At 42.4% G+C, this 25,139-nt stretch overlaps 1 protein-coding gene across 1 annotated transcript; it reads right to left on the reverse strand.

Moving 5' to 3' along the window:
- Positions 1 to 1,950: 1,950 nt before the first annotated feature.
- On the reverse strand, positions 1,951 to 24,773 carry LOC111962215 (sodium- and chloride-dependent GABA transporter 2-like). The gene is given in 16 exon segments (XM_023985131.2): positions 1,951 to 3,762; positions 3,972 to 4,142; positions 4,433 to 4,533; positions 7,157 to 7,259; positions 8,050 to 8,187; positions 8,415 to 8,527; positions 8,960 to 9,084; positions 10,476 to 10,579; positions 12,215 to 12,349; positions 13,284 to 13,416; positions 13,780 to 13,864; positions 14,275 to 14,388; positions 14,391 to 14,414; positions 15,511 to 15,645; positions 17,179 to 17,379; positions 24,626 to 24,773. Coding segments are annotated over 16 exon segments (1,854 nt in total). The 5' UTR covers positions 24,633 to 24,773; the 3' UTR covers positions 1,951 to 3,597.
- Positions 24,774 to 25,139: the final 366 nt, after the last annotated feature.

A 25,139-nucleotide genomic window follows, 5' to 3' on the forward strand; every position in this document is an offset into this window, starting at 1 on the left:
GTGAAGGTGAACGGAAAGGCTCTGGAGCAACGAACTGCCCTGTCTCTGCCTGGCCGGTTCCCCTCTCTCCACTGGGATTCTCTGCCTCTAACCCTATTACAGGGGCTGAGTCACTGGCTTACTGGTGCCGTCCCTAGGAGGGGTGCATCACTTGAGTGGGTTGAGTCGCTGTTGAGTCGCTGACGTGCTCTTCCTGTCTGGGTTGGTGCCCCCCCCCCTCCTTGGGTTGTGCCGTGGCGGAGATCTTTGTGGGCTATACTCGGCCTTGTCTCAGGAATGGTAAGTTGATGGTTGAAGATATCCCTCTATTGGTGCGGGGGCTGTGCTTTGGCAAAGTGGGTGGGGTTATAGCCTGCCTGTTTGGCCCTGTCTGGGGGTATCATCGGATGGGGCCACAGTGTCTCCTGACCCCTCCTGTGTCAGCCTCCAGTATTTATACTGCAGTAGTTTGTGTCGGGGGCTAGGGTCAGTCTGTTATATCTGGAGTACTTCTCCTGTCTTATCCGGTGTCCTGTGMGAATTTAAGTATGCTCTCTCTAATTCTCTCTTTCTCTCTTTCTTTCTTTCTCACTCTCGGAGGACCTGAGCCCTAGGACCATGCCTCAGGACTACCTGGCATGATGACTCCTTGTTGTCCCCAGTCCACCTGGCCGTGCTGCTGCTCCAGTTTCAACTGTTCTGCCTGCGGCTATGGAACCCTGACCTGTTCACCGGACGTGCTACCTGTCCCAGACCTGCTGTTTTCAACTCTCTAGAGACAGCAGGAGCGGTAGAGATACTCTTAATGATCGGCTATGAAAAGTCAACTGACATTTACTCCTGAGGTGCTGACTTGTTGCACCCTCGACAACTACTGTGATTATTATTATTTGACCATGCTGGTCATTTATGACCAGGTTAAAGAAGGATTTTTAAGCCTTGAGATAGTTGAYACATGGATTGTGTGTGCCATTCAGAGGGTGAATGGGCGAGACAAAATATTTAAGTGCCTTTGAATGGTTCGAGTGTCCTGGGTTTTTCACACTCAACAGTTTCCTGTGCATATTAAGAATGGTCCACCACCCAAAGGACATCCAGCAAACTTAACACAACTGTGGGAAGCATTGGAGTCAACATGGGTCAGCATCCCTGTGGAACGCTTTCGAAACCTTGTAGAGTCCATGCCCTGACAAATTGAGGCTGATCTGAGGGCAAAAGGGGGTGCAATTCAATATTAGGAAGGTGTTCCCTAATGTTTTGTACACTCAGTGTTTGTCAATAAAGCTTTTTTTTGTCAGTTACCTGTATTTGCTCAATAGTAAACACACACATATACTAAATATGTTACATTAGAGATTTTTGGGAGGAAAAAATAAAGGCATACAGCACACACATACCTCAATAGATTGATTTCTGTTGGTTATTGATGTACTCTGATGTTGATACTGTTACCATTTTCTGGCCATTAGAATGCATGAATGCATTCCCTCTCTCCCTCTCTCTTGCTGGGTTTTGGCTGGAACAGTTTTCAAATATCTCTTGTTGGGGGAAAAAAATGACTTGATATGACATATTTATTTTAAAACTTTTAATACAAATATTTGTATTTTACAATGTCAGTTGTAATYATGCATGTGAACGYTGTTCAGRTTTGCACTTGACTAGACATGGCCTTAGCAACACTGACAAACACATACTGGAGGTGTAAGAGCTTATACTGTTCAAAGTTGTTATTGTTCGCTAAGGAAAAGCAGATGATGAAATAAATTAATGAATAGACAATACAAGCAAATAAAGACTATCTAGCATTGTGTGGGTGAACATAAAAGGTATGAAACTCAAGTATGAAACTCAAGTTCTGGTCTGTCACCTCTAAACTGCTCACTATGGCGGTATACTGTTGTACGGCACAATGATTTCCAATGCAAAATGTTGTACACATTTTTTGGGGGAACACAATCCATACTTCACTAGTTTTTAAACCATGTTTATCATGTGCTTTATCACATATTGGACATGGTATACAGCTTAAAAATATATATATGATTCTAAACCTTTTTTTTTTTTGAAGAATCAAGCCAACGATGAGAGCAATGCAAATATCAATGTATTACATTTCAGAATAAAAACTGACATAAGACTATGATTAAAATGCTAATACACAATGATTATATCTCCAAGTAAGCTTTTGAATCAAATGCAATGCATTTACAGTAAGTCTGACAACCCCAGGCTAGCATAGCCTACTATTCAGTCTCCTACAGGTTACTACAATAGAAACAGACACTTGCACTTCAGGTGGGCTTCAGATATCTTTTTGACACAAGTTTTGTGACATAAATCTGGATATTAAACTGTACAGGTTGTGTACATTTCAGCACATGCACATAACATATTTGAATCTGAAGTCACAGTGTTCGTATGAGAAATTGTTAAAGGTCCTTTTTATAACAATATCAAGTCCTTTCAAGGWAACAATGAAGTACCATACAATGATTGTTTTCAATTAAGATGGTCAAAAAGAAACAAAAATAGCTTCTTAGCAAAGAGCAATTTTTCAAGCAATACTTTTTCTTGGACTGTCTGGGAGTGGTCTGAGCGGGGAGAGGAAAACTGAAAACTAGCTGTTATTGGCAGAGTGGTTTGGAACTCTTTCATATTGGTCTATTAACTAGACTGGCGATGTCAACAAAACAGGCTGAAATTCTAGGTGGTCTTTCAAACAGCTCTTACACTKAAAAGGCATTATAAGCATTTTCACAATTTCACAGTATTATTCCAACCTCATAGTGTGGAAATGTATATAAAACACAGAGAATCTAGTTTTTCACTGCACTGGGCATTTAAATGATGTATTACTTATTGTAACCACAATGACATGAGGCTTTTAGTTGGCATATGCCTATCTGATTCCTCCATTTGTCCTGTAAAAATGTTGTCAGTTAAGGTTTAGCACATTCAGGTAAATTAACAAACATATTGATTAGAATGATGTATTACATTCAACTCATATGACTGCAGCGAGTTCGACATAATGCACTAAAAAATAATACTTAATCATAGCAAATTGTGTACACATATGCCGAGAGATGTCCATGAATAAAGGAAAATAAAAGATGCTTCCTTAGAAAGCAGGTGTAATCATCAGACAAACATTCTCAAGTCTCAACCACAATGGACATATAACAAATCACTGAATCACACCATTTCAATGTCTGRTCAACTTTAGCCATTGGTGAAAGAAATCAGCAAAACACAGCTAAAGTTCCTGGTTGATAAGGCAACAGTGGGAGAGAGAAGTGGAGAGACCGACTCTCCCATGGATGGAAGTGTAGATGGCGGAGAGCCAGTAGCATTGAGTGTGTAAACATGAGAGTGTACACGATTTAACAACAGGACAGCATCTGAAGCAYTAGTCTGTACTGTCTCTGAGAGACCTTGCAGGAGAGAAAGAGCTAAGGCACAGCAGCACCAGTGTCACTGCATCCGTGCTCATTTGGCCGCAGTTGTGCAGTTATGAGGTATCGTTGAGGAGAGGTCTGGGACGGGGCCGAGACAGAGGCCATGTCAAAGGAATGGACATGGGACCTCAGAAGGTCTGGGTCCACGTTCCCAGCTCTAGCAGTTGGACTCCTTCTCGTTGACGGGGAAGTAGCCTTCCTTGGTGGGAGGGTGTCTCTGACGGAGGCTGTCCCCATCGCCAGGAAAGATGGCCAGCAGCTTCTCCTGCTCCTTCTTGGTTTTAGGTAAGTCAGTGGACGGTGTGGTCAGGATTGTAAAGCGCTACAGAACAACAGAGGAAATAGACAACAACTATTATAGATGCTTTATTGTCACACACCGGAAAGGTGCAGGACATGATTGGTTTGTTATATTGGTTTSTATTGATTTCTAAGTTACAGTAGCTTAAGCCATGACATGAGACAATAGCAAACAGAGGGGAAAGTCAGTGGGGTTAAGGGGTGAAACAGTGGGTGGTGTGTGTGACTTACCTCTTTCAGGGTGCCTTCCACAGAACACATTTTGATGACCACCCAGAGGGGAACACAGAGCATGGAGGACAGGGCCAGGAGCCAGCCCAGGCAGTAGCCCCACCAAGGGTACACATACTCATTGTTGTACTTCAGAGGGGTGTACTTGATCAGGGAGAAGGCAAAGGTACCCTGCAGAGGCAAATAAATGCAATCAGTTGTGTCTCCTTGACAGTCACTGGTTGCTACGTCCTAGGTTGAGTCAAAAACATTTTTTTTTGCGTTGATTTAAAAACAACAATACTGACTTGCTTTCATTTGGGTCTTATCCTCCRTTTGAACCTTTCCCACTTTCTACAAAATCTCTGTGAATTTGATTAGRCTAGCTGTGCAATGTCAGATGCGTTTTCAATAGTAACCACCAGTGGGCACCCCTCAGTCAAAAGACATAACAGGGTTTAGTTCAGAAAAAAATGACTCACTAAGCAGGTAGCAGGAGTGAAGAACATCCAGCAGTATTTGATAATAGGTCCGGGACGGTAGCCAATCATGTCCTCAATGTTGTCATAGAAACGGTCAGCACCTACAGGAACAGCGGGGAAAGAGAAGAAGAATGAGGCAGGAGTCCGCAGCGGACAGATAKTCATTAAAGTTTCAAGTTTTATTAGTCTTATGTACGGGATACACATGGTATACACTGAGTATACCAAACATTACACCTTACTAATATTGAGTTGCACCCCCCGCACTTTTGCCRTCAGAACAGCCTCAATTCGTCAGGGCATGGACTCTACAAGGTGTTGAAAGCGTTCCACAGGGATGCTGGTCCATGTTAACTCAGTTGTGTCAAGTTGGCTGGATGTTCTTTGGGTGGTGGTCCATTCTTGATGCACACAGGAAARTGCTGAGCATGAAAAACCCAGCAGCGTTCCAGTTCTTGACACAAACCGATACGCCTGGCACATACTACCATACCCCGTTCAAAGGCACTTATTAAATATGTTGTCTGCGCCCATTCACCCTCTGAGTGGCCAACAAACACAATCCATGTTTCAATTGTCTCAAGGCTTAAAAATCCTTCTTTAATCTACACTGATTGAAGTGGATTTAACAAGTGACATAAATAAGGGATCATAGCTTTCACCTGGATTRKCCTAGTCAGTCTGTCATGGAAAGAGCAGGCGTTCCTAATGTTCTGTATACTCAGTGTACACATCCAACGAAATGCTTACTTGCAGGTTCCTTCGACATCGCAATAAGAAATAAGATAAGAATACGAACATAAAGGAAATGGTTCAGTAGAATCGAATTTTAAAAAATGGTATAATACAGGTAGGCACAATTTATAGTCKAATATTTACACGTGWTTTAGGGAAGTGGGAATTTGGGTGCAAGGGTTTATATTGTGCAGTAATCACAATAGAAGTCTGGTAGCAACAGTTGTGATGTGTGTAGAATTAATTTATATATATATGTGTGTGTGTGCGTGCGTGTGTGTGCATGTTTGTGTGTGTGTGTGCATGTTTGTGGATGTGTGTATGTCTGTGTGGGTGTGTGCGTGAGTGAGTGAGTGAGTGAGTGCATGCACTGTAAACCCCAAGGCATTTTTTACTCAAATACTTCTAGTAAGTTGAACCACAAGTAAATGAAAAGTCATTATTACTTAAAATGCTTATGTGGTACTGACTCAAAACTAAATAAGTCACATCAACTCAATTTAAAGTTATGATAACAAATGTACTTTTTTTCCCAGCATGCTCTGCTGCAGGTAATTAAAACATATATTTTTTTTATATCTGTGTTTTTGCTTGTGCATTGAATGATTCTAAACTAATAATTCTAAAGTAACCCAATCATTTAGCTAGATTGTCTTGTACCTTTTACTGAAATGGTTGTTCCAGTTTTGGCCTAGGTAGTCTCCGTCCACTGTTCCTAACACTGGCAGTCATTATGAATGCAGATTGCGGGTGACAAAAAAATAAAAACTGTTGGATATCCTAAATCTGTCTGGATTCCAATAGGAATTATACATCATTTTGCAAGTCAGCATAATGTGGATTGCAAAATTCTGGTACATTATCCAGAAATTACAGTTGGAAGATTCRTGGAAATCCTTCAACCAGGATTTTTTTGAAAATCTGGGAATTTTGGGAAAAGTTACTGAAATTTTGCAACCCCACTTGCAGGCCTGATGTGGCCTGTAAACCATGAGTTTCAGGCCACTGTATTAGGGTAAAGCTAGACCTAAATATAAGGCCTTATGAGACACTGTATGTAATGTACACTGAGTATACCAAACATTAGGAGCACCTTCCTAGTATTGAGTTGCAAAAAGCAGGTGTTCTTAATGTTTAGTATGTTTGGGTGTATTGTGATAAAGAGTTTAATTATAATGATAATATTTGCCTAGGAACTCACTTGGTGGAGGCCACCGGTCTGAAAATAAACTAATTCTGCAACCATATCTCTGTCACTAACAAATGCAGTTATGGGTGATAACTGTACAATTCACTCGAAAAGGCAATGCACCCTGGGAAATGATATTGGAGGTATGGCTTAGGTGGGGCGCTGCTCAACATTTTCAAACTGGCACAACTCAAATCTTGACCCCCTACAGGGTCACAGTGACTATCGGTTTGAGTAACGGCTACAAAATCACGTTAAGTAACTGTACCGAGATATATGGAGTGCAACAGGTTTCCTCCAAGGTTTTGAGTAACGACAGCACATTAAGGTTTACAGTGTGTGCGCTAAGGTGCAGAGAATCAAAGCAGGTGGTCAGTCCAGTTCAAGTGTTCWGCAGTTTGATGGACAGTAGATAGAAAGTGTCTCTGAGCCTGTTGGTATCAGACCTCATGCTCCGATATCGTCTGCCTGATGGTAAGGGACAGAACAGCTCGTGGTTGGGGTGTGTGGTGTCCTTGATGATGCTGCGGGCCTTCCTCAGGCACCGTTTCGGTACACAATACTAATTTGTAACAGCTAACTGTTCGCTAAAAGTAGTATCAATCTCATAAAAAAAATATATAATTCAAAGCGGTCTAATAATATCACATTCAGCCAGTTGTTCCTCTCCCAGAGGCCCTTTCACTTCCATTAACAGCAGACTACTGCTGGAGGGCAGAGGATGGCTCAATGAAAATACCCCCTTTGTCATGTTAATGTGCCCCTCAATGCATTCCCACATAACTTGGCTAAACACTCACCATAAATCCAAGCAATGCAAACAGTCTCAAAGACAGCCACAAAGAGCAGGCACGTCCCGCTGGCAGCATAGTAGTCAAAGAGTTGGAAGACGTACATGCCTCCCTGGAGAGAGAAATGTGTTGCGTTACGGCAGGGCAGCTAGGGACACGTTTTTCTATTTCATCGTCCCATGCCACCTCCAAGGCCACATGTAGAACAACATGTAGACTATGTGTTACGCCTCGATCACGSCGACAGCGTCGTTGCGTTTTGGTCCACCAGAAGTACATTCATTTCCAATGGATCGCTGCGMTTGCCTTGCAGCCTTGCATTGCAGAGGCAGTTGRGGTGTGATTTATCAAACGTACTCGTCAAACTGTGTGCGCAGACGGACGGCTTGACAGAAACGGTKGCAGAAGGTGAATGTTGAACTTTTGCTGCACACATATCCAGATGATTGCTGCYTACCATTTTGCGCAACAACACTGTTGGTGTGATTGAGGCGTTAGAGAGGCTAAACATCATGCATAGAATAAAGGTTCCCAATTTGAGTATGTGGCTCTTTTTCTTAGCAACTTTCAGTTCACGTGACAATGTGACATTCTCCATCTGTAGCTCAGTTGGTAGTGCATGGCACTTGGAATGCCAAGGCAGTGGGTTAGATTCCCATCGTCCACCCAWWTGTAAAATGTATGCACAAATGACTGTCACTTTGGATAAAATATTCTGCTAAATGGCGTATGTTACAAGAAACAAATCCCTAAATGAAAACCTTTGGGATTTCATTCTTGCTGCATATTCCAACTCCTCCTGAGACACCCGTGGAGAGTTGGGGTCAGAGCCAGGGTCAGCCATTTTACCAGCGTCCATGAACCAATCGGGGTCCTGGGTGGCATTTTAGGCTGTGACCTACCTCTGTCAGCATGATGAGACCCATGAGGAAGGAGAAGATGGCCACCGCCAGAATGAAGAGCTCTCTGCGGTTCTTACGYCGAAAAGTTTTAGGGTACATGTCCACCATGGCCGTCACAAGACTCTCCACACACACAAACTACAGCAGTGGAGAGAACAGAAGGGATGCTGTGTCACTGATTTAAAAAACACCACCGTGGACATTGTTAGAGCAGTGTTTACAAGCATATTGTGTGTGTGTGTCAGAAAGAGAGTTAGTGAGTAAGAGAGAGAGAGAGAGTAAGAGAGAGTGAGTGAACGAGAGAAAGAGAAAACGAGAGTGAGCAAGAGAGAGAGAGAGGAGACAGAGTGCTACTCTAGCCTCACCTGGCTGTCCAGACCCAAAAAGACGATCATGATGAAGAAGAAACAGGCCCAGAGAGGAGAGAAGGGCATCATAGACACTGCACGGGGGTAGGCTATGAAGGCCAGACCAGGACCTGGTACAGAAAGGGTTAATACAGGTTTACAACAGGTCATTACAGAATTGTCATCAAGGGAGCAGGACTTTGGATCCACATTGCAACAATGTCTTTCACCCGATTGTATTGTGAAACTACTAGGTTATCTTTGGATTCTCTGAACATTGAAAGTTAACTTTAAAGATGAACATGTCATTATCATGGAAAAGCCATTACAGCACAGGTTCATAAAGTGTTTTTCTCTTGAACAGTGTGCGAAATGTACTGTACAGTCAATAGCTTCTTAAGTGGTGTGAAGCGTTTCTACTAATTCACATACCAAAATGTATTGCTCAAATGTACGTAAGTACGTCAAATAAAATACACGTTGAATTATGAAAAATGATGACCATTTCCCCAATGATGAACTGTCAAGAAAGGTCTGTGTGTCTGTTAAAAATGACTACCAACCAGATTCTGCCACCTCTGAGATGGGCACGTTCTGCTCGTAAGACATGAAGCCCAGGATGGAGAAGATGGCAAAGCCTGCCACAAAGCTGGTCCCACTGTTCAGGAAGCATAGCGCCAAGCAATCTCTGTAACCCCAGAGAAGCAGTCATCAGCCAGGCATAGATACCAGCCATAACAGATATACTGTATGCATGTCACAGTAAGAATGAACAACTTCAAAGATAAATCAATACCATATTGTGAAACAGATACTGTACAAAATARAGATAAAGATACAGAACAAATGCTTCTGACCACCTGTTATTACCTTACTAGGTTATTATTAGGGTGTAAAACAGAACAAATCACGTATCAGTCTTAGATGGTTATGCCATGGATCATTTAGCTATTTGATTTAGAATATTAGAATCCCTGTAGGTATGCCCCAAAAKTWTTTACAAATTATTTGATACCCTTTTTTATTTAATTGAAATGCATTGAATAGCACATTTATAAATGGCAAAATGTARAGTAAAAAAATWAATCACAAGGAATAAGGTTTTGAAGTGGGGGCGGGACGCAAAAATATACTTACATACACTACTGGTCAAAGGTTTTAGAACACCTACTCTATCAAGGGTTTTTCTTTATTTTTACTATTTCAGGAACTCCTTCAAGACTGTTGGAAAAGCATTCCAGGTGAAGCTGGTTGAGAGAATGCKAAGAGTGGTCAAAGCTGTCATCAAGGCAAAGCGTGGCTATATGAAGAAGAATCTCAAATATAAAGTATATATTGATTTGTTTAACACTTTTTTAGTTACTACATGATTCCAAATGTGTTATTTCATAGTGTTGATGTCTTCACTATTATTCTACAATGTAATAAATAGTACAAATAAAGAAAAACCCTTGAATGAGTAGGTGTCATAAAACTTGTGACCGGTAGTGTACTTCCATATTTTTTTAAAAACCGGTACCAAGTTACCTTCAGGCGAGTCACATGACACTTGTGGGGGTAGTAGAACAACAAGAACAAAACACGTTTGTTTTCCTGAGAGTCTAGTGGGGTCATGTTAGTTTGTAGCCCAAACGGTTTGGATGCTACAGACAGAAGTTGGCACATAGTGTACTGTACCAACTTCAGATGAGTCCCATGGGGCTTGTGGGGGTCATAGAGCAAAACGGAGAACACCATCGTGTCCGTTTGGACGCTACAGACGTTTTCGTGAGAAGACCAATTTTCGGGATGTCTCCTGGTCTGACAAACAGCATTGTAGCTCTGTCAATTTCCAGCAAAGATTCGGAAAGCCGACATAGGTGGATGAGGTGGATTGAGACGCAGCTGATATCGCTAGCTTAAATAAACAGATTTTTATGGGGATTTTTTTATTATATTAATTAGATTCACGCATGGGTGCGTCAATCAACTCTAGGGGGTTTAAGATAGAGATACATCTGCTTATTGTTGGCTGTCAGTCATTTCTGACTAGGGTAAGTAGGTGTAGGTGTAAGCATGTGTTCTGAGGTGAGCCCTGACCTGTAGCAGTTGTTATTGTACTTGTTGTAGCTTCCAAGAGCAGTCAGACACCCCAGACAGATGGCATAGGAGAAGAAGATCTGAGTCCCTGCATCCATCCATACCTAGAAAGAAGAGGGATAAACCATACCAATGCCTTTTCATTTGCTGGCAGAAACCATGGCCTTGCTCCTGGCTAATACCTTTATTTCTCTGAAGCACGTCACTTTAGTCAAAGACAGCTATAAACCCCTTCCGGTGAGACATTTGGTGTGTACATATGACCTACACCTTCCTCATTCTGTGGTAAAACCTGTCACCCCATTTCTCGTCACTTATGTGACCACCCACCATGGCCACCCCCCAGTATGCTGGCTCTCCATCGCTGTGGCTCCCCAGCGCCAAGTGTGCTACTTTTCCACCACAGACTCTGTGAACAACCAACACAACACAGTTCCAATTTGAATTAGGGTGCCCTTTGTTCTCCCTATTCACCAAAGTCGTGCTCAAGCACTGAGGGCACGTTTCAGTCAGCTGCCTAGCAGCCAGGAATACTTCTGWCTGTGTCCCAAATGGCACCCTATTGCCCATGCAATGCACTACTTTTGACCAGGGCCTATAGGGCTCTGGTCAAAAGTATTGCACTTTATAGAGTGTGMGTTGCCATTGGGACACAGCCTTTGATTAAGCTAGTCCAGTGCAAAGACACAAGCGTAGGCCCCAGCCACTAAGYCAGACGTTCCCATCATACAGACAGCTTGTCTCTTCCTTCAACACAGGGTTATATTCATCCATAGAAGACCCCTGTGGATTGAAGAGGTCACTCCTTTGGTTAATGGGAGTGGTTGTGAAATGTCTCTCTATCTATCTCTCGCTCTCTCTCTCTCTAGGTAAGTTAATTAAGAACAAATTCTTATTTACAATAACGTCAGGGAGTGAGCGCAACACGTATATAACACACAAATAGGTTAAGCAACATCATCCAAACAAACAGTCGAAAAATACAAAAAAATCACGGTCAGTAAAACTCTCTCTCTCCCTCTCTCTCTCTCATAACCAGATGAGAACTAGCCTAGGAGCTGTGCTTGCTGACCACATTCCTCATGCCGGTGTTCATGAGGCATTTATCACCCGTCCACTCMTCAAATATTCATAGGGACTGCCAACTTTACAGATTCAGTAATTCTCTGGCTCAGCATTAGTTTGAGAGACAACGTCCTCCTGGTTTTTCCAATGTCATGTTCTTCTCACGATCAGACATGTTTTCATTTGTTAATGATCAATCTCGATAATCTTGATAACAGTATTGGTGATATTGAGTTAGTTCTCTGAAAATGCTAAGCACAGCATAACAATCACTTCAACAGCTCAACTAATGAAATGAATAATTAAGTGTTCAAGTTCTACTGTATGTGGCCACACATATTGTCATCATAAACTAGGGACAAGAGGTGTGACTGTGAGAGGGGTTTTATTGCTGACAGGCAGAGGTCAGAGGAACACTGGGTAAGTCAGTCTATAGGGTTATTGTGTCAAGCTGTTGGGTTTTCCACTTCCCACAGTGATGGTGTGTGTGTGTGTGTGTGTGTGTGTGTGTGTGGCTGTGTGGTGTGTGTGTGTGTGTGTGTGTTGTGTGTGTGTGTGTGTGTGTGTGTGTGTGTGTGTGTGTGTGTGTGTGTGTGTGTGTGTGTGTGTGTGTGAGTCATTGTGTGGTGTGTGGTGGGGTGTTGCACGTGCGTGTGTGTGGACAGTACATGTACCTGTGGATCTGACAGGCGGCTCAGGTCTGGGTAGAGGTAGAACTTGATTCCTATGAAGGCTCCAGGCAGGGTGACCCCTCTGATGAGCAGGATAGACAGCATGATGTAGGGGAAGGTAGCTGTGAAATATACCACCTGAGGGGGATGGAATGGGAAAGGGAAAGGGGGATACCTAGTCAGTTGTCCAKCTGAATGAATTCAACTGAAATGTGTCTTCCGCATTTAACCCAACCCCTCTGACTCAGAGAGGTGCAGGGGGCTGCCTTAATCGACATCCACGTCATCGGCGCCCGGGGAACAGTGGTTAACTGCCTTGCTCAGGGGCAGAATGACGGATTTGTACCTTGTCAGCTCGGGGATTCGATCCAGCAACCTTCCGGTTACATGCTGCTACAGTATGTACAGTACAGGACAATACAGCACCAAGGGTCACATATGGGTTAACCAAGGGTCTATTAATAACAAAAAGCAAAAGAGTCAATGAATGGTCTCTAGTCATCTCAGCTATCACGTTAACTGCCAGAATTCAAAAGGACCACATATCCAGAGTACTTGGCTGTCCAAAGGTGTGAAGCAACATTGCGTAAATGCATAGAAATGTCCTGAAAAAGTGACCTGACTGACCAGGAACAACTCTTGGTCATATTCATTGCCATAGACTCTGATATGGACTGTTTCAAATCTAAGAGACTATCCTGTAAGAAACCCTTTCCATATAACTTCGCTGTTAAGTGGAACAAACTACCACAACAACTTAAAGCTATGCCGACCAGAACTTATTTTTAAAAGTATGTCAAAAGCTGGCTGATGACCGAACCATAGACCCATTTTCATGTCTGTATCTACAGTATGTAATGTATCAAAGTCTGCATCTATGTAATGTATTGCACCATGCACTTTAAGGGTCCACAATGGAAATAAGTCATTGACTTTATTGTGTAATCTCTGTCAAGTTTTCCAAACTTTGCATTTTTGTAAAATCAATCAATGAAGTGCCCAGAGGTTCTTCCTGGTCAAAAACTGCATTAGGGAGGCTCACAGAGAGAGGATGTAGAATAGAGCCCTTTACCTTTCCAGTGGACTTGACTCCCTTCCAGATACAGAAGTAGACTAGTACCCAGGCTATTGCCAGACACAGCACCAGGTCCCAGTTGAGAGATCCTATATGATCTATGCCAGAGGAGATACGCAGAACCCTCCGTCTACACACACATGCACGCACGCCGGTGCACACACACACCAACACACACACACACACAAATATGAGATGACTGTCAGTGTGATCATTATTTAGACATGAATATCTAACATGAACACTAAGCTCTGATATTACAGCAATAGTAATGTTGAAGCTTGTTAACTATTTACATTAGGGGGGCATATCATGTATAGTATTTCTCAGGACGTCACACAGCCCTCCAATTCAGCCTCAAGCTAGCCTGTTTTCGTATTCAGCAGTGCTACACTAGTTGGCAAGACAACGGCCATTTGGCTGAGGAATAAACAGTAGGCCAACCAATCTCCTTAAGGAGATGGAGAAACAATAGACTCTAAGCAGCACTTACTCCCAGAACTCAATGACAGGAGACGTGGCGTTCAGACGTGGCTGATTGAAAGAGCCATTCCTCCTCTGGAACTCCATGCAGGAATCTGAGAACAGAGATGCATAACAAGTTCACACACACGTTTACTGAGGACACCGGCTATGGTTTTTCTAGGTAACCCAACTCTATTGTAACGTTACGTAAGGCTACATGAGACATCAAGTAGTCAGGGATGTTTCTGTGTATGGTGGCATTTTGGACTTTTCCTTATTCAATCTTGTTCCGAGGGCAACTCTGTCTCGAGGGCAGAAACACTTTGAATGTTTAGGCAAATACGATCACTTAAGTTGAAGTAATCCGAATTGGTTAGGGTTGGTTTAGGGGTTGAGTAACATTCGAACCAGCAACTTTGCCTGTGAGCTTTCATCATACCAATCACATTAGTTCTGCCTTTAGGCAGAGCTTCAACGAGATTGAATAAGGAAAAGTCCACTGAGTGTATGGTGGATCTCTGACCTGTGTTCCATGTGTTGTTGCAGGAGGCCCAGGGCAGGTCCCAGGTGAAGGAGTAGGACAGGTAGAAGATGGCCCAGGCCAGGACGATGATGTAATAGAAGTCAACAAAGCGACAATGACTTGTGTGGCGTAGCCCACTCCTGCAGCAGGACAAAGTGGAGCATTGTGTCCATGGCTCCACCTGTCACCAGAGGGCGGCAGAAACCGTCCTAGAGACATTAATGACACTCAGGTTTGTTCATTTTTCTCATTATGATTTCCCTGTTAAAATAGGTGTTTTTGTTGTCCTTTGTAGAACCGTGATTGTTTCCTGAGTGTGTGGTTGGTTTCCTGAGTGTGGTTGTTTCTGAGTGTGGTTGTTTCCTGGTGTGGTTGTTTCCTGAGTGTGGTTGTTTCCTGAGTGTGGTTGTTTTCTGAGTGTGGTTGTTTCTGAGTGGGTTGTTTCTGAGTGTGGTTTGTTTCCTGAGTGTTGGTTGTTTCCTGAGTGTGGTTGTTTCCTGAGTGAGTTTTTGAGACTTAGTGTTTGTTGGTTTCGCCCAATTGTGCTGTGATCCTGTTGCTACCGTTTCTCAGTAAAGTATTATGTTTATCCTTACCCACTGATTCCTCGTCTGGTCTCTTCTCTGCACCTGGGTCCAACTTTTTTTTATATGTAACTAGGCAAGTCAGTTAAGAACAAGTTCTTATTTACAATGACAGCCTACCCCGGCCAAACCCAGACGATGCTGGGCCAATTGTGTGCCGCCCTATGGGACTCCCAGTCACGGCTGGATGTAATACAGCCTGGATCCGAACCAGGAACTGTAGAGATGCCTCTTGCACTGAGATGCATTGCCTTAGACTGCTGCGCCACTCGGGAACCTTACCACATCACACATTGTGGTTAGCTATGATAATTCCTTTTAATGCCACCATTTCTCACCCGGTAGCCTATCTGGCTCATGTGTAAAGGTCTACAGTCATTGTCCTTATTGGGGGCCAATTGAATGACTGAAGCGTTGGATACTTGGAAGTCTGGAAGTCTGCCAGTGTTGTTGGCATGCCAACCGTAACATCAACCTCCTGCTACTATCCTACAGTACATACTGGGAGACACGCAMGCACAAAAACACACACTTACTGTAGATCATTCTCAGAATTCCTTCTCTTATTCTATATAGTAAGCAGACATGCCCGGGTGTAGCTGTGCACACTAAACAAAATGAAGTTCTAAACAGTATGTGAGAGGAGGATCACCTTCAAACAGTGGCGTGATCTTCCTCCAGCAGGTAATGCCTCCCTCGCTGGTGAACTGTCCCAGGGCTGTCTCCAGGAAGAACACTGGAATCCCACAGGTGAACAGGAAGATGAGGTAGGGGATGAAGAAAGCACCTGTTTGATAGAGGGGGGAAGGAGAGAAGTTAACAAGGTGTTGTCGCATGTGTTAGAACTCCACTGTGATATGAGGTCAGGTGACATAACCAAACAACAAGGACGCAGCATTTCAAGGCTGGACACTGGAATGGTAGTGTTCCAAAGGTACTTATAAATGATACCTTGATTTGTGCAATTTTTTTAAGTCAGCATCCGACATATCCATCGCTGGGTGGAATTTCCAAATAATGTTAAAATGTTTATCACATTTTTCAGAAAATGTCAAGTTTGCAGTTATCTTCCCGCTAACCAAGCTAGCTAGCTAATGATGAAATTMTCCAAATTTATTAGAATTGGTAGCTAGACATATAGGCCTACTCACTGGCAAAAACTGGTTGAATCAACATTGTTTCCACGTCAATTCAACCCCACAATTCTATGTGATGACATTGAATCAACGTGGAAAAAAAGTTTAAAAGTCAGCAATGTAAGGGAATGTCATTTTCTTTTACCCAACTTTTTACCTAAATCCAATGGCAAGGTGACATTTTGTATGATTTCGAGGTGAATTATCGTCAGTTGACATCTCAACCAAATGTAAATCAAAACTAGACGTTGAACTGACATCTGTGCAGAGTGGGTATGCATCAATACCTTTTTTCTGATGAAATGATAAAGTATCTTCACCTTAAAGGTCTAGAGACATACAAACTATCAAGTATTGTACAAACTATTAAGAAACTCAGAACTACTTTGTGCACTTGAGAACAGTTGCTCCAGAGAAGGAACAAAGACAACCTTAGTCATCAGCAGAACTTTGACCTGGGCAAGCCCCCGACCAGCTTGACATCAGAGTATCACATACCATAGCCCACCCAACAATARAGTAGGACAGCCAGTAAGTATTTATCCCTAATTCCACAACATATTGGCATATAATTTTTTTTTTTACGTAAAAGAGCAATTCCAAAGTATTCAGCCTGTTGAAAAACGTGTTTTAATTAGTGTCTCCATAATGTTGTTGGATATAACAAATTCAATTAAATTAGTGTTGACCTTTTGACTTCTCTCATCTTGCCAATCCAAACAGGAGTGTGTTGTTTGCTACTATTGGACTTCATGTTTAACATGTTTTGAGTGTTGTCTTGGCAGGCAGCACAGAAACATAAATACATATCAATCTAAAAATAGCAATTGTTATCCACAATCTATTAGGAGGATTTATTGCTGAACAACTATTTACATACCTCCAAATGAGCACTTTTGAGGTTTTACGTCACTACTCATCCTTAAACAGATTCCATGCCCCTCATAATTCTTTATAGCGTTAAAGCACAATGTACTCAAAGGCTCCAGTGCCATTTATGTTTATAACAACAGGCTTTGGGTCAGTTAACAACAATATAGTAGCTAAAATTATAATACATCTACAATATGAACTGTCACTGTTGTCCTGATCAATAGTACTGAAGTAGTACTCAATTATGTACCAATAATATGAACAAAATGAGGTGACATGTTGTCACTGAGCACTGTGATGTTAACACCCACCTCCTCCGTTCTTGTAGCACAGGTAAGGGAAGCGCCACACATTGCCCAGTCCTATGATCTCCCCGGCAACAGAAAGGACAAACTCCACCTTGTTTCCCCACTGGCCCCTCTCCTTCATCTTCTCATCGCTCTGCGGCACAATGTCCAGCGGCCGACTGTGGTCATTGGAGGGGTCCATCTTAGGCAGGCTCTCCATGTTGCCTGAGGAAGCAACATGTTAAAGTGAGTGGAGGAGAGGATAGACACCGGGAGAGTAACACTATTGTACATCATTATATAGGCTAACCCCACAGCCTAAAGTCTTGCATTGACTGTGTAGTTATTGTGAGCAGGGGAGGGGTTTCTGTGTATCTTTATCACACCACTCCCAGATCAACAGGCTTATCATAAAGTAAACACAACTTCACAGTCCCTAAGCCTCCCTGGGGACAATCTCCTGGAAATGAGGAATAGGGAGATAAAAAGGTATTTGAACGTGGCTCAAGAACATGGGGCTTATAGGGGGCATTGTATGGACTCAAACTATAAGTTATGGAGACTCCTAAGACAACAGCATGGAATAGTAAAAACAAAGGCTGTGCATGCATCCCCTTTGAATGTTTGGAACAAAGGTCAAGCAGCAAGAGGTGTGAGACAGGGACGAATTCCAAGACTTTCTGTAGTTCTCACGGGGGATTTACGGCAGGCACGAAAGTGTCAAACATGAAGTGGTGGGAAAAGTACCCATTTGTCATTCTTGAGTAAAAGATACCTTAATAGAAAATGACTCAAGTGAAAGTCACCCAATAAAATACTAATTGAGTAAAGTATTTTTGTTTTAAATATACTTAAGTAACAAAAGTAAAAGTAAAAGTACAAATCATTTCGAATTCCTTATATTAATCATAGCCAGGGACACACTCCAACACTCAGACAGTCCACCAGATCAGAGGCAGTAGAGATGACCAGGGATGTTCTCTTGATAAGTGAGTGAATTCAACCATTTTCCTGTCCTGTTAAGCATTCAAAATGCTTTTGAGTGTCAGCAAAAATGTATGGAGTAAAAAGTACATTATCTTCTTGTAGTGGAGTAAAAGTTATGTAAATAGCAAAGTAAAGTATAGATACCCCCAAAAACTACGTAAGTAGTACTTTAAAGTATTTTTACTTAAGTACTTTACACCAGTGCAAAACATGCATAGTCACATTGACATGTCATATATGCCACTCTGTCTCTCCCTGGCTAGAATGGGTCCACGGCTGTACGAGCTGGACAACTCGTAGCCGGCCAATGTTCAGGGCCAGTGATGCTGAAAGCATTTTTCTCTGTACAGGAAACAGGCAGCTCACTGACCGTGCTCACTGCTGTCATGTCTCATTAACAAGGCCTCTTGCTGCCCTCTCTCTTGCTTTCTCTCTCCCGGTTTCTCTTTCACTCTCTCTCTCTCACCCTCTCTGTCTCTTCTTCCCTCTCTCTCACTCTTTCTCTCTCCCCCATCGCTCTTTTCCTCTTTCTTTCTATCTCGCTATGCCACTCTATCTCTCTCTCTGCCGCCCTTCTCTCTGCCTCTCTCCACTTTGGCTAGTCCAGTGGCCCCTCCTGTCACAGATCAAACCAAACAAATTCATGTTGAGTTCAGGTCCGCAACAACAGGAGAGATGGCTACCCCGCTGTGCCAGAAGCCTTGAGAATGTGCTCTCAGCTCAGCCTCTCGCTGGCAGAGCAGGGTGGGGTGGATGGGATGGAGGGGAGAGAGCAAACATTTTCTGAGCCTGGGCCAAATTGTGGCCAGCGGTAAAAATCCCTTGTTTTCAGAAGGTGTTTGGTGGGAATGAAGGCTTGGCATCATAAAGGACTGGAGACCCTTATTGGCCAGGGCTTCTTTGTGCTGCTCTGAAGGAGAGCAGAGCTCCAGGCTGCCAGGAAGCCTGATCACACTTTACGTTGGTTTTCACAGGCTCAGTGTGGGCCAAGGTGGCAGTGTGAGCCACAAGCGAAATTCCTTCACACTGAGATCTCTCCAGACTCCAGTCCAGGGGAGCAGTCCACACTTATTTTTAACTAGGTGAGAATAAACATTTGCCACATTATTTGTAACAGGACGGGACAGAAATAGCCAATTTGCAGATAGATGTTTACAGAGAAGCTAGGGGAAGTGTGGGCTGTGAGAAATGAAGACCAAGAATGAGGAGGACTGAGCATGCCAAGCCTCAAGCCAAGCCACTGGGCCAGCGTTCACGTCTCTCATAAAGGCCTGCACTATAACAGACTCACTGACTGACTACAGCGGGTAGTCTACTGGATAACACTCTTTCTGTCACCGTACTGATGGAAAGGCACAAAGCTACTTTCCACCCATTAGTCATCACTTTGATGATCAAAACACAACACAATATAGCGAAACGATGTTAGGGTTTCGTCATGGTTTATGTTTAGGAAACAGTTAGTTATTTCAATCATAGATAGACCATAGATGGAGGAAGGACTTCATATTTCAGGAAAAACTATAACTTTAAAGTGTTATGTTACTAATAATCAAAACCCTTAAGTAGAGTCCGATCGATATATTGTTTCACCAATATATCGATATGGGACAATAATTCCACGATATTCGACAAATATATTGTTTCTGCTTTATTATTATGGTTAGGAGGCTAAAACACTAGGTTACCACAGGATAGCGACATGTCGCCTTCTCAGCAAAACCTCTCACAAACCTAGCCTGGGTCCAAATCTGCATGTGCTTCCGAAAAGGGAATACAGCTGTGAAGTAGCACAGAGCCATGAAGGAATTTCGCTAGCATTTCGCTAAACTCGCATTAACATCTGCTAACCATGTGTATGTGACTAATAAAATTTGATTTGATTTGATTTGATTTGAATGACTGCTCAGCTGCAGTGTTTTTCTCGTTTATCGTCTAAGGAATGAGCGTTACACCGAGGCCTGTACTCTGGAGCGGGATCGTGGAGGGAGGTGGAGGGAGGTTGGAGGTGGAGAGTCCGTCATGGTCTGTGTCACAGCATCATRGGACTGAGCTTGTTGTCATTGCAGGCAATCTCAGCGCTGTGCGTTACAGGGAAGACATCCTCCTCCCTCATGTGGTACCCTTCCTGCAGGCTCATCCTGACATGACCCTCCAGCATGACAATGCCACCAGCCATACTGCTCGTTCTGTGCGTGATTTCCTGCAAGACAGGGATGTCAGTGTTCTGCCAAGGCCAGCGAAGAGCCCGGATCTCAATCCCATTCAGCACGTCTGGGACCTGATGGATCGGAGGGTGAGGGCTAGGGCCATTCCCCCCCAGAAATGTCCGGGAACTTGCAGGTGCCTTGGTAGAAGAGTGGGGTAACATCTCACAGCAAGAACTGGCAAATCTGGTGCAGTCCATGAGGAGGAGATGCACTGCAATACTTAATGCAGCTGGTGGCCACACCAGATACTGACTGTTACTTTTGACCCCCCCCCCCCCTTTGTTCAGGGACACATTATTCCATTTCTGTTAGTCACATGTCTGTGGAACTTGTTCAGTTTATATCTCAGTTGTTGAATCTTGTTATGTTCATACAAATATTTACACATGTTAAGTTTGCTGGGGGAAAAAGCAGTTGACAGTGAGAGGATGTTTCTTTTTTTGCTGAGTTTATATGCCTAAATTGGTTTTAGGTGGTTGAACAACCAGTTCATATACACTGAGTATACAACAGCTGCTCTTTCCATGACATAGAATGACCAGGTGAATCCAGGTAAAAGCTATAATCCCTTATTGTAGAAAAGGCTCATGGAGTTGGTGGAAGAATCCTTTAATTCATGGCCACTTGCTCAGCTGGGCCAGGGCGCTTTAATTAGGTCAGGTGGAAATGTCCGACAGATCTCAACTCCATAAAAGGAGGAAATTGCCATCGCCCGATCTCACTGCTTTCTCTTCCTTAACTCCGGCTAATCCAGAAGTTCTGTGCGTCCATGAATCCAACCTGTTACTTTTCATCTGAACCTGTCATCTGAACTATCTGTTGCGATCGGGAGAGCAGGCCATGAGTTATTGTTTATAGTTATTACCGCGGAGCACGGCTTTGAGGGCACGCTTCAAACCTATTGTGTAATGTAAATGGTCAATGATCACGGCCCTGCAGATCATCACAGGCCAATTATGCAATCGATATATGGTTAATATGTAATGAAATTACATGTACATATGAAGACAAGCTTGAAAGGGTGAAATATGAAACGTCATTGTTTGCTGAACTGATCAATTCTGATATCAGAGTGACGGGGTTTATAGATTGAATAACCGATCACTGTTTGAATTATTTGTATTATTATTCTCATGATTATGATAAATAGTTACGAGCCTAAATGACTCAAGGATGATTCCTATTGACTTCTTAATGAACTGGATTGCTGAATTCCCTAATTATGTTAATAATGAATGATTGTTATGATTTGATCTTTGTGATTATGAATTTGATTGGATACATGTTATTTTGTTTCCTTTGGTATGCAGCACAGACTACRCAGTAAATATACCACTTTATGGRTAAAGGAATTCCTGCCTCAGTCTCATCCATTCCTCTGTCACCTGACACGTGACCACCTGTTCACCTTCACTGTCAGTCATCCTACCTGTCCAGCTACCCACACAGATTCCACTAATCTTTCACTTATTGGTGTCACTTGTTGAATCCACTTCAATCAGTGTAGATGAAGGGGAGGAGACAGGTTAAAGAAGGATGTTTAAGCCTTGAGACAACTAAGACATGGATTGTGTATGTGTGCCATTCAGAGGGTGAATGGGAAAGACAAAATACTTAAGTGCCTTTGAACGGGGTATGGTAGTAGGTGCCAGGCGTGCGCCGATCCGGTTAGTGTCAAGAACTGCAACGCTTCTGTTTTTTTCACGCTCAGTTTCCCGCGTGTATCAAGAAAGGTCCACCACCCAAAGGACATCCAGCTAACTTGACACAACTGTGGGAAGCATTGGAGTCAACATAGGCCAGCATCTCTGTGGAACGCTTTCAACGCCTTGTAGTGACCATTTGAGGCTGTTTTGAGGGCAAAAGGTGGGGGGGGTGCAACTCAACATTAGGAAGCTATTCCTAATATTTGGTCTGCTCACTGTATTTAACAAAGTCATGACATTGCCGATGCTTGTTTATTAGGAGACCTCATAACATAATAATACTCAGTCAATCAGTGAAAGACTCGCTGACAGACGACAGACTGTAAAGTCTCCAAACATCAGGTTTATGCACATGTTAACTTTTAATGTTTGTACAGTGGAAAATGCCAAACATGATCACAGTTACCTGGCATACAGTATTCTAACATGCTGGAGTAATGTAGCACTTTCAGATTACCTGGCAGGTGTATTGGATTTCAATGCTGCATCCCATTACCAAACCCATTTAAAATGATGAAAAAGTTGCATGATTTAATATTTGATCACATTATTCAACAAATCTGTCTGGAATTATTAAACTTTTTATGTAAGACTTTCCACTGTATGATGGTGATACTGTACATCAATGTTCTCTATTCTCCAATATCTGAGTACCATTGTTTGTTCGCGATAAGTTAAGTCAATACTAAAAGTACCAGTCAAAAGTGGACATACCTACTCATTCAAGGGTTTTTCTTTATTTGGACTATTTTCTATATTGTAGAATAATAGTGAAGACATCAAACTATGAAATAACACATATGGAATCATGTAGTAACCAAAAAAGTGTTAAACAAATCAAAATACATTTTAGATTCTTCAAAGTAGCCAACCTTTGACTTGATGTGCTGCATCAGATGACCTGGCTTCCACAATTACCCGACCTCAACCAAATTGAGATGGTTTGGGATAAGTTGGACCGCAGAGTGAAGGAAAAGCAGCTCTTTCAAGATTGTTGGAAAGCATTCCAGGTGAAGCTGGTTGAGAGAATGCCAAGTCTGCAAAGCTGTCATCAAGGCAAAGGGTGGCTACTTTGAAGAATCTCAAATATAAAGTATATATTGATTTCTTTAACACTTTTTGGGTTGCTTATTATTCTACAATGTAGAAAATAGTACAAATAAAGAAAAACCCTGGAATGAGTAGGTGTGTCCACACTTTGACTGGTACTGTAGATCTGTGTGAAACCCCACCATATTGAATGTGATCAAAATGTACTGTCAAGGCACAAGTTCCTGGATCAGTTGAGGACACAACCYAGTGAAAACCACCAGTGAAAATGTAAACTATTAAATTGATTTCCAACACAGGATCAGGTCTGCTAGAAGGGCCCTGTATCATAGAGCAAAAAAGCAGAATGTTTTAAGAACCAGAAAATCAAGAACCAAATTCAAAACTATTACTAAAAATATTACTGTACTGAATCTTTTTGTGTGCCCATAACTCTGTCCGTCTGACAGAACAAAACAATAATATTGTAGATCGGTCCCATTTTCCAGAAGAGTGCAGCAGCTTAGGATGGGCAACATACAGAGAATAACTTCCCCTGTGGCTCTGACTGCATCTATTGTGGTGACACATTACATATGGATGATCTCACTGTATTCCTGTTGAGTAATTATGCAGTTACTCTAGCCACAATATTATATCAACAATATTGTTGCTAAGCTACATTTACTAAGCTACAATACAGTAGCTTAATAATTATCTTGTAATTACATGATGGAGTTGGGGGATGGTCCCGCTTTAAAATAACTACTAACTTATAAATGCTTTATATAGCACATAGTCTTCATAAGCATGGCATAAACCCAAACTATCTATAAGCTTGTCATACTGTGTAAAGGGTGTTTAAAGGGTGACATAACATCTCATTGTGTAGGGTGCATTGCCAAATAAGACACAACCCATTTTAAACGGAACTCTAAAGACAAAAGAGCAAGGTAAATCATGCATGCCTCCAAAGTTATTAATTAGCCACGGTTAACCAGGTCAGTAGGGGTTGTTAATAACCATCCCTATACAGTAACACATTTTATTTGAAATGGTTTAGATGTTTAATGCATTTGAATGTGGTCATCAAGAGAAGAGCTGTCAACCTTCACTTCATAGAGTATGTCCATGACTTGAATATCTTGAAGACTGGACACGTTCCATGGACAATAGCTCTACTCGATAGGGTAGACATCTAGACTATTCCCAACGTCAGCTGCAGTTTTCAACATTGTACAATCAGAAAAACGCCAAGTAATTTGTCACCAAATGCCCTAATAAGGAAGCATCACCAAACCAGATGAGATATCTTCATAAAGACAAACCAAGCATGAAGCAGAGCCAACATCTAGGATTCCACAATACTCACAGAATATTCATTTAACTTAACCATTCAACAAACTTATTTTTAGAAGAGCCAAACTCATGCCAACCTTAAATAAAAAGCAGGAAATATGTCACTGTAATTGTGCCTAATGCTTTCATCAGTACAGATGCATGGGAAAGTAAGCATTTTCTTCACCCAGTGGTACTCACCTTTCATAGTAAAGACAGTCTGATGGTTCGAATGTTTAGCCAGATATTGGCCTGTTGGTGTCTAGGTTTTACTATATAACGTGCATGGAGGGGCGGGGGATCTCGGAAACTCCAAACTTTAGTTCAGCCTTCAATGAGCTTCTCGTTTACTTTGCTCTGCACCCTCTTCTATCCCCCCTCCTCTAGTCCCATTCAGAAACCCCCACACACTCTCTCTCTCTCACACACACACCCACACGCTCCATGCAGCACACTAGAGGTCTGTGCCGTCTCAGTGTGGTGGGCCGATTGCATAACCTTCGACACACATTCTCACAGGGTCTCTCTTTCAGCCTATACACTCTATACCTYTACACTAGAAATGAGGGTACAGTATCGTTCCCTGGGGTACAAAAATATCAAAATACACATAATGTACCTTCAGAGGTACACATAATGATCTCACATGGTACTGTTCGATACCTTTTAGGGTACATACAGAGTATAATGGTAAATGTTTGTACCCCATATTTTG

The sequence above is a fragment of the Salvelinus sp. IW2-2015 genome, linkage group LG4q.1:29 (assembly GCF_002910315.2).
Source record: "Salvelinus sp. IW2-2015 linkage group LG4q.1:29, ASM291031v2, whole genome shotgun sequence".
In the NCBI taxonomy this organism is placed as follows: Eukaryota; Metazoa; Chordata; class Actinopteri; order Salmoniformes; family Salmonidae; genus Salvelinus; species Salvelinus sp. IW2-2015.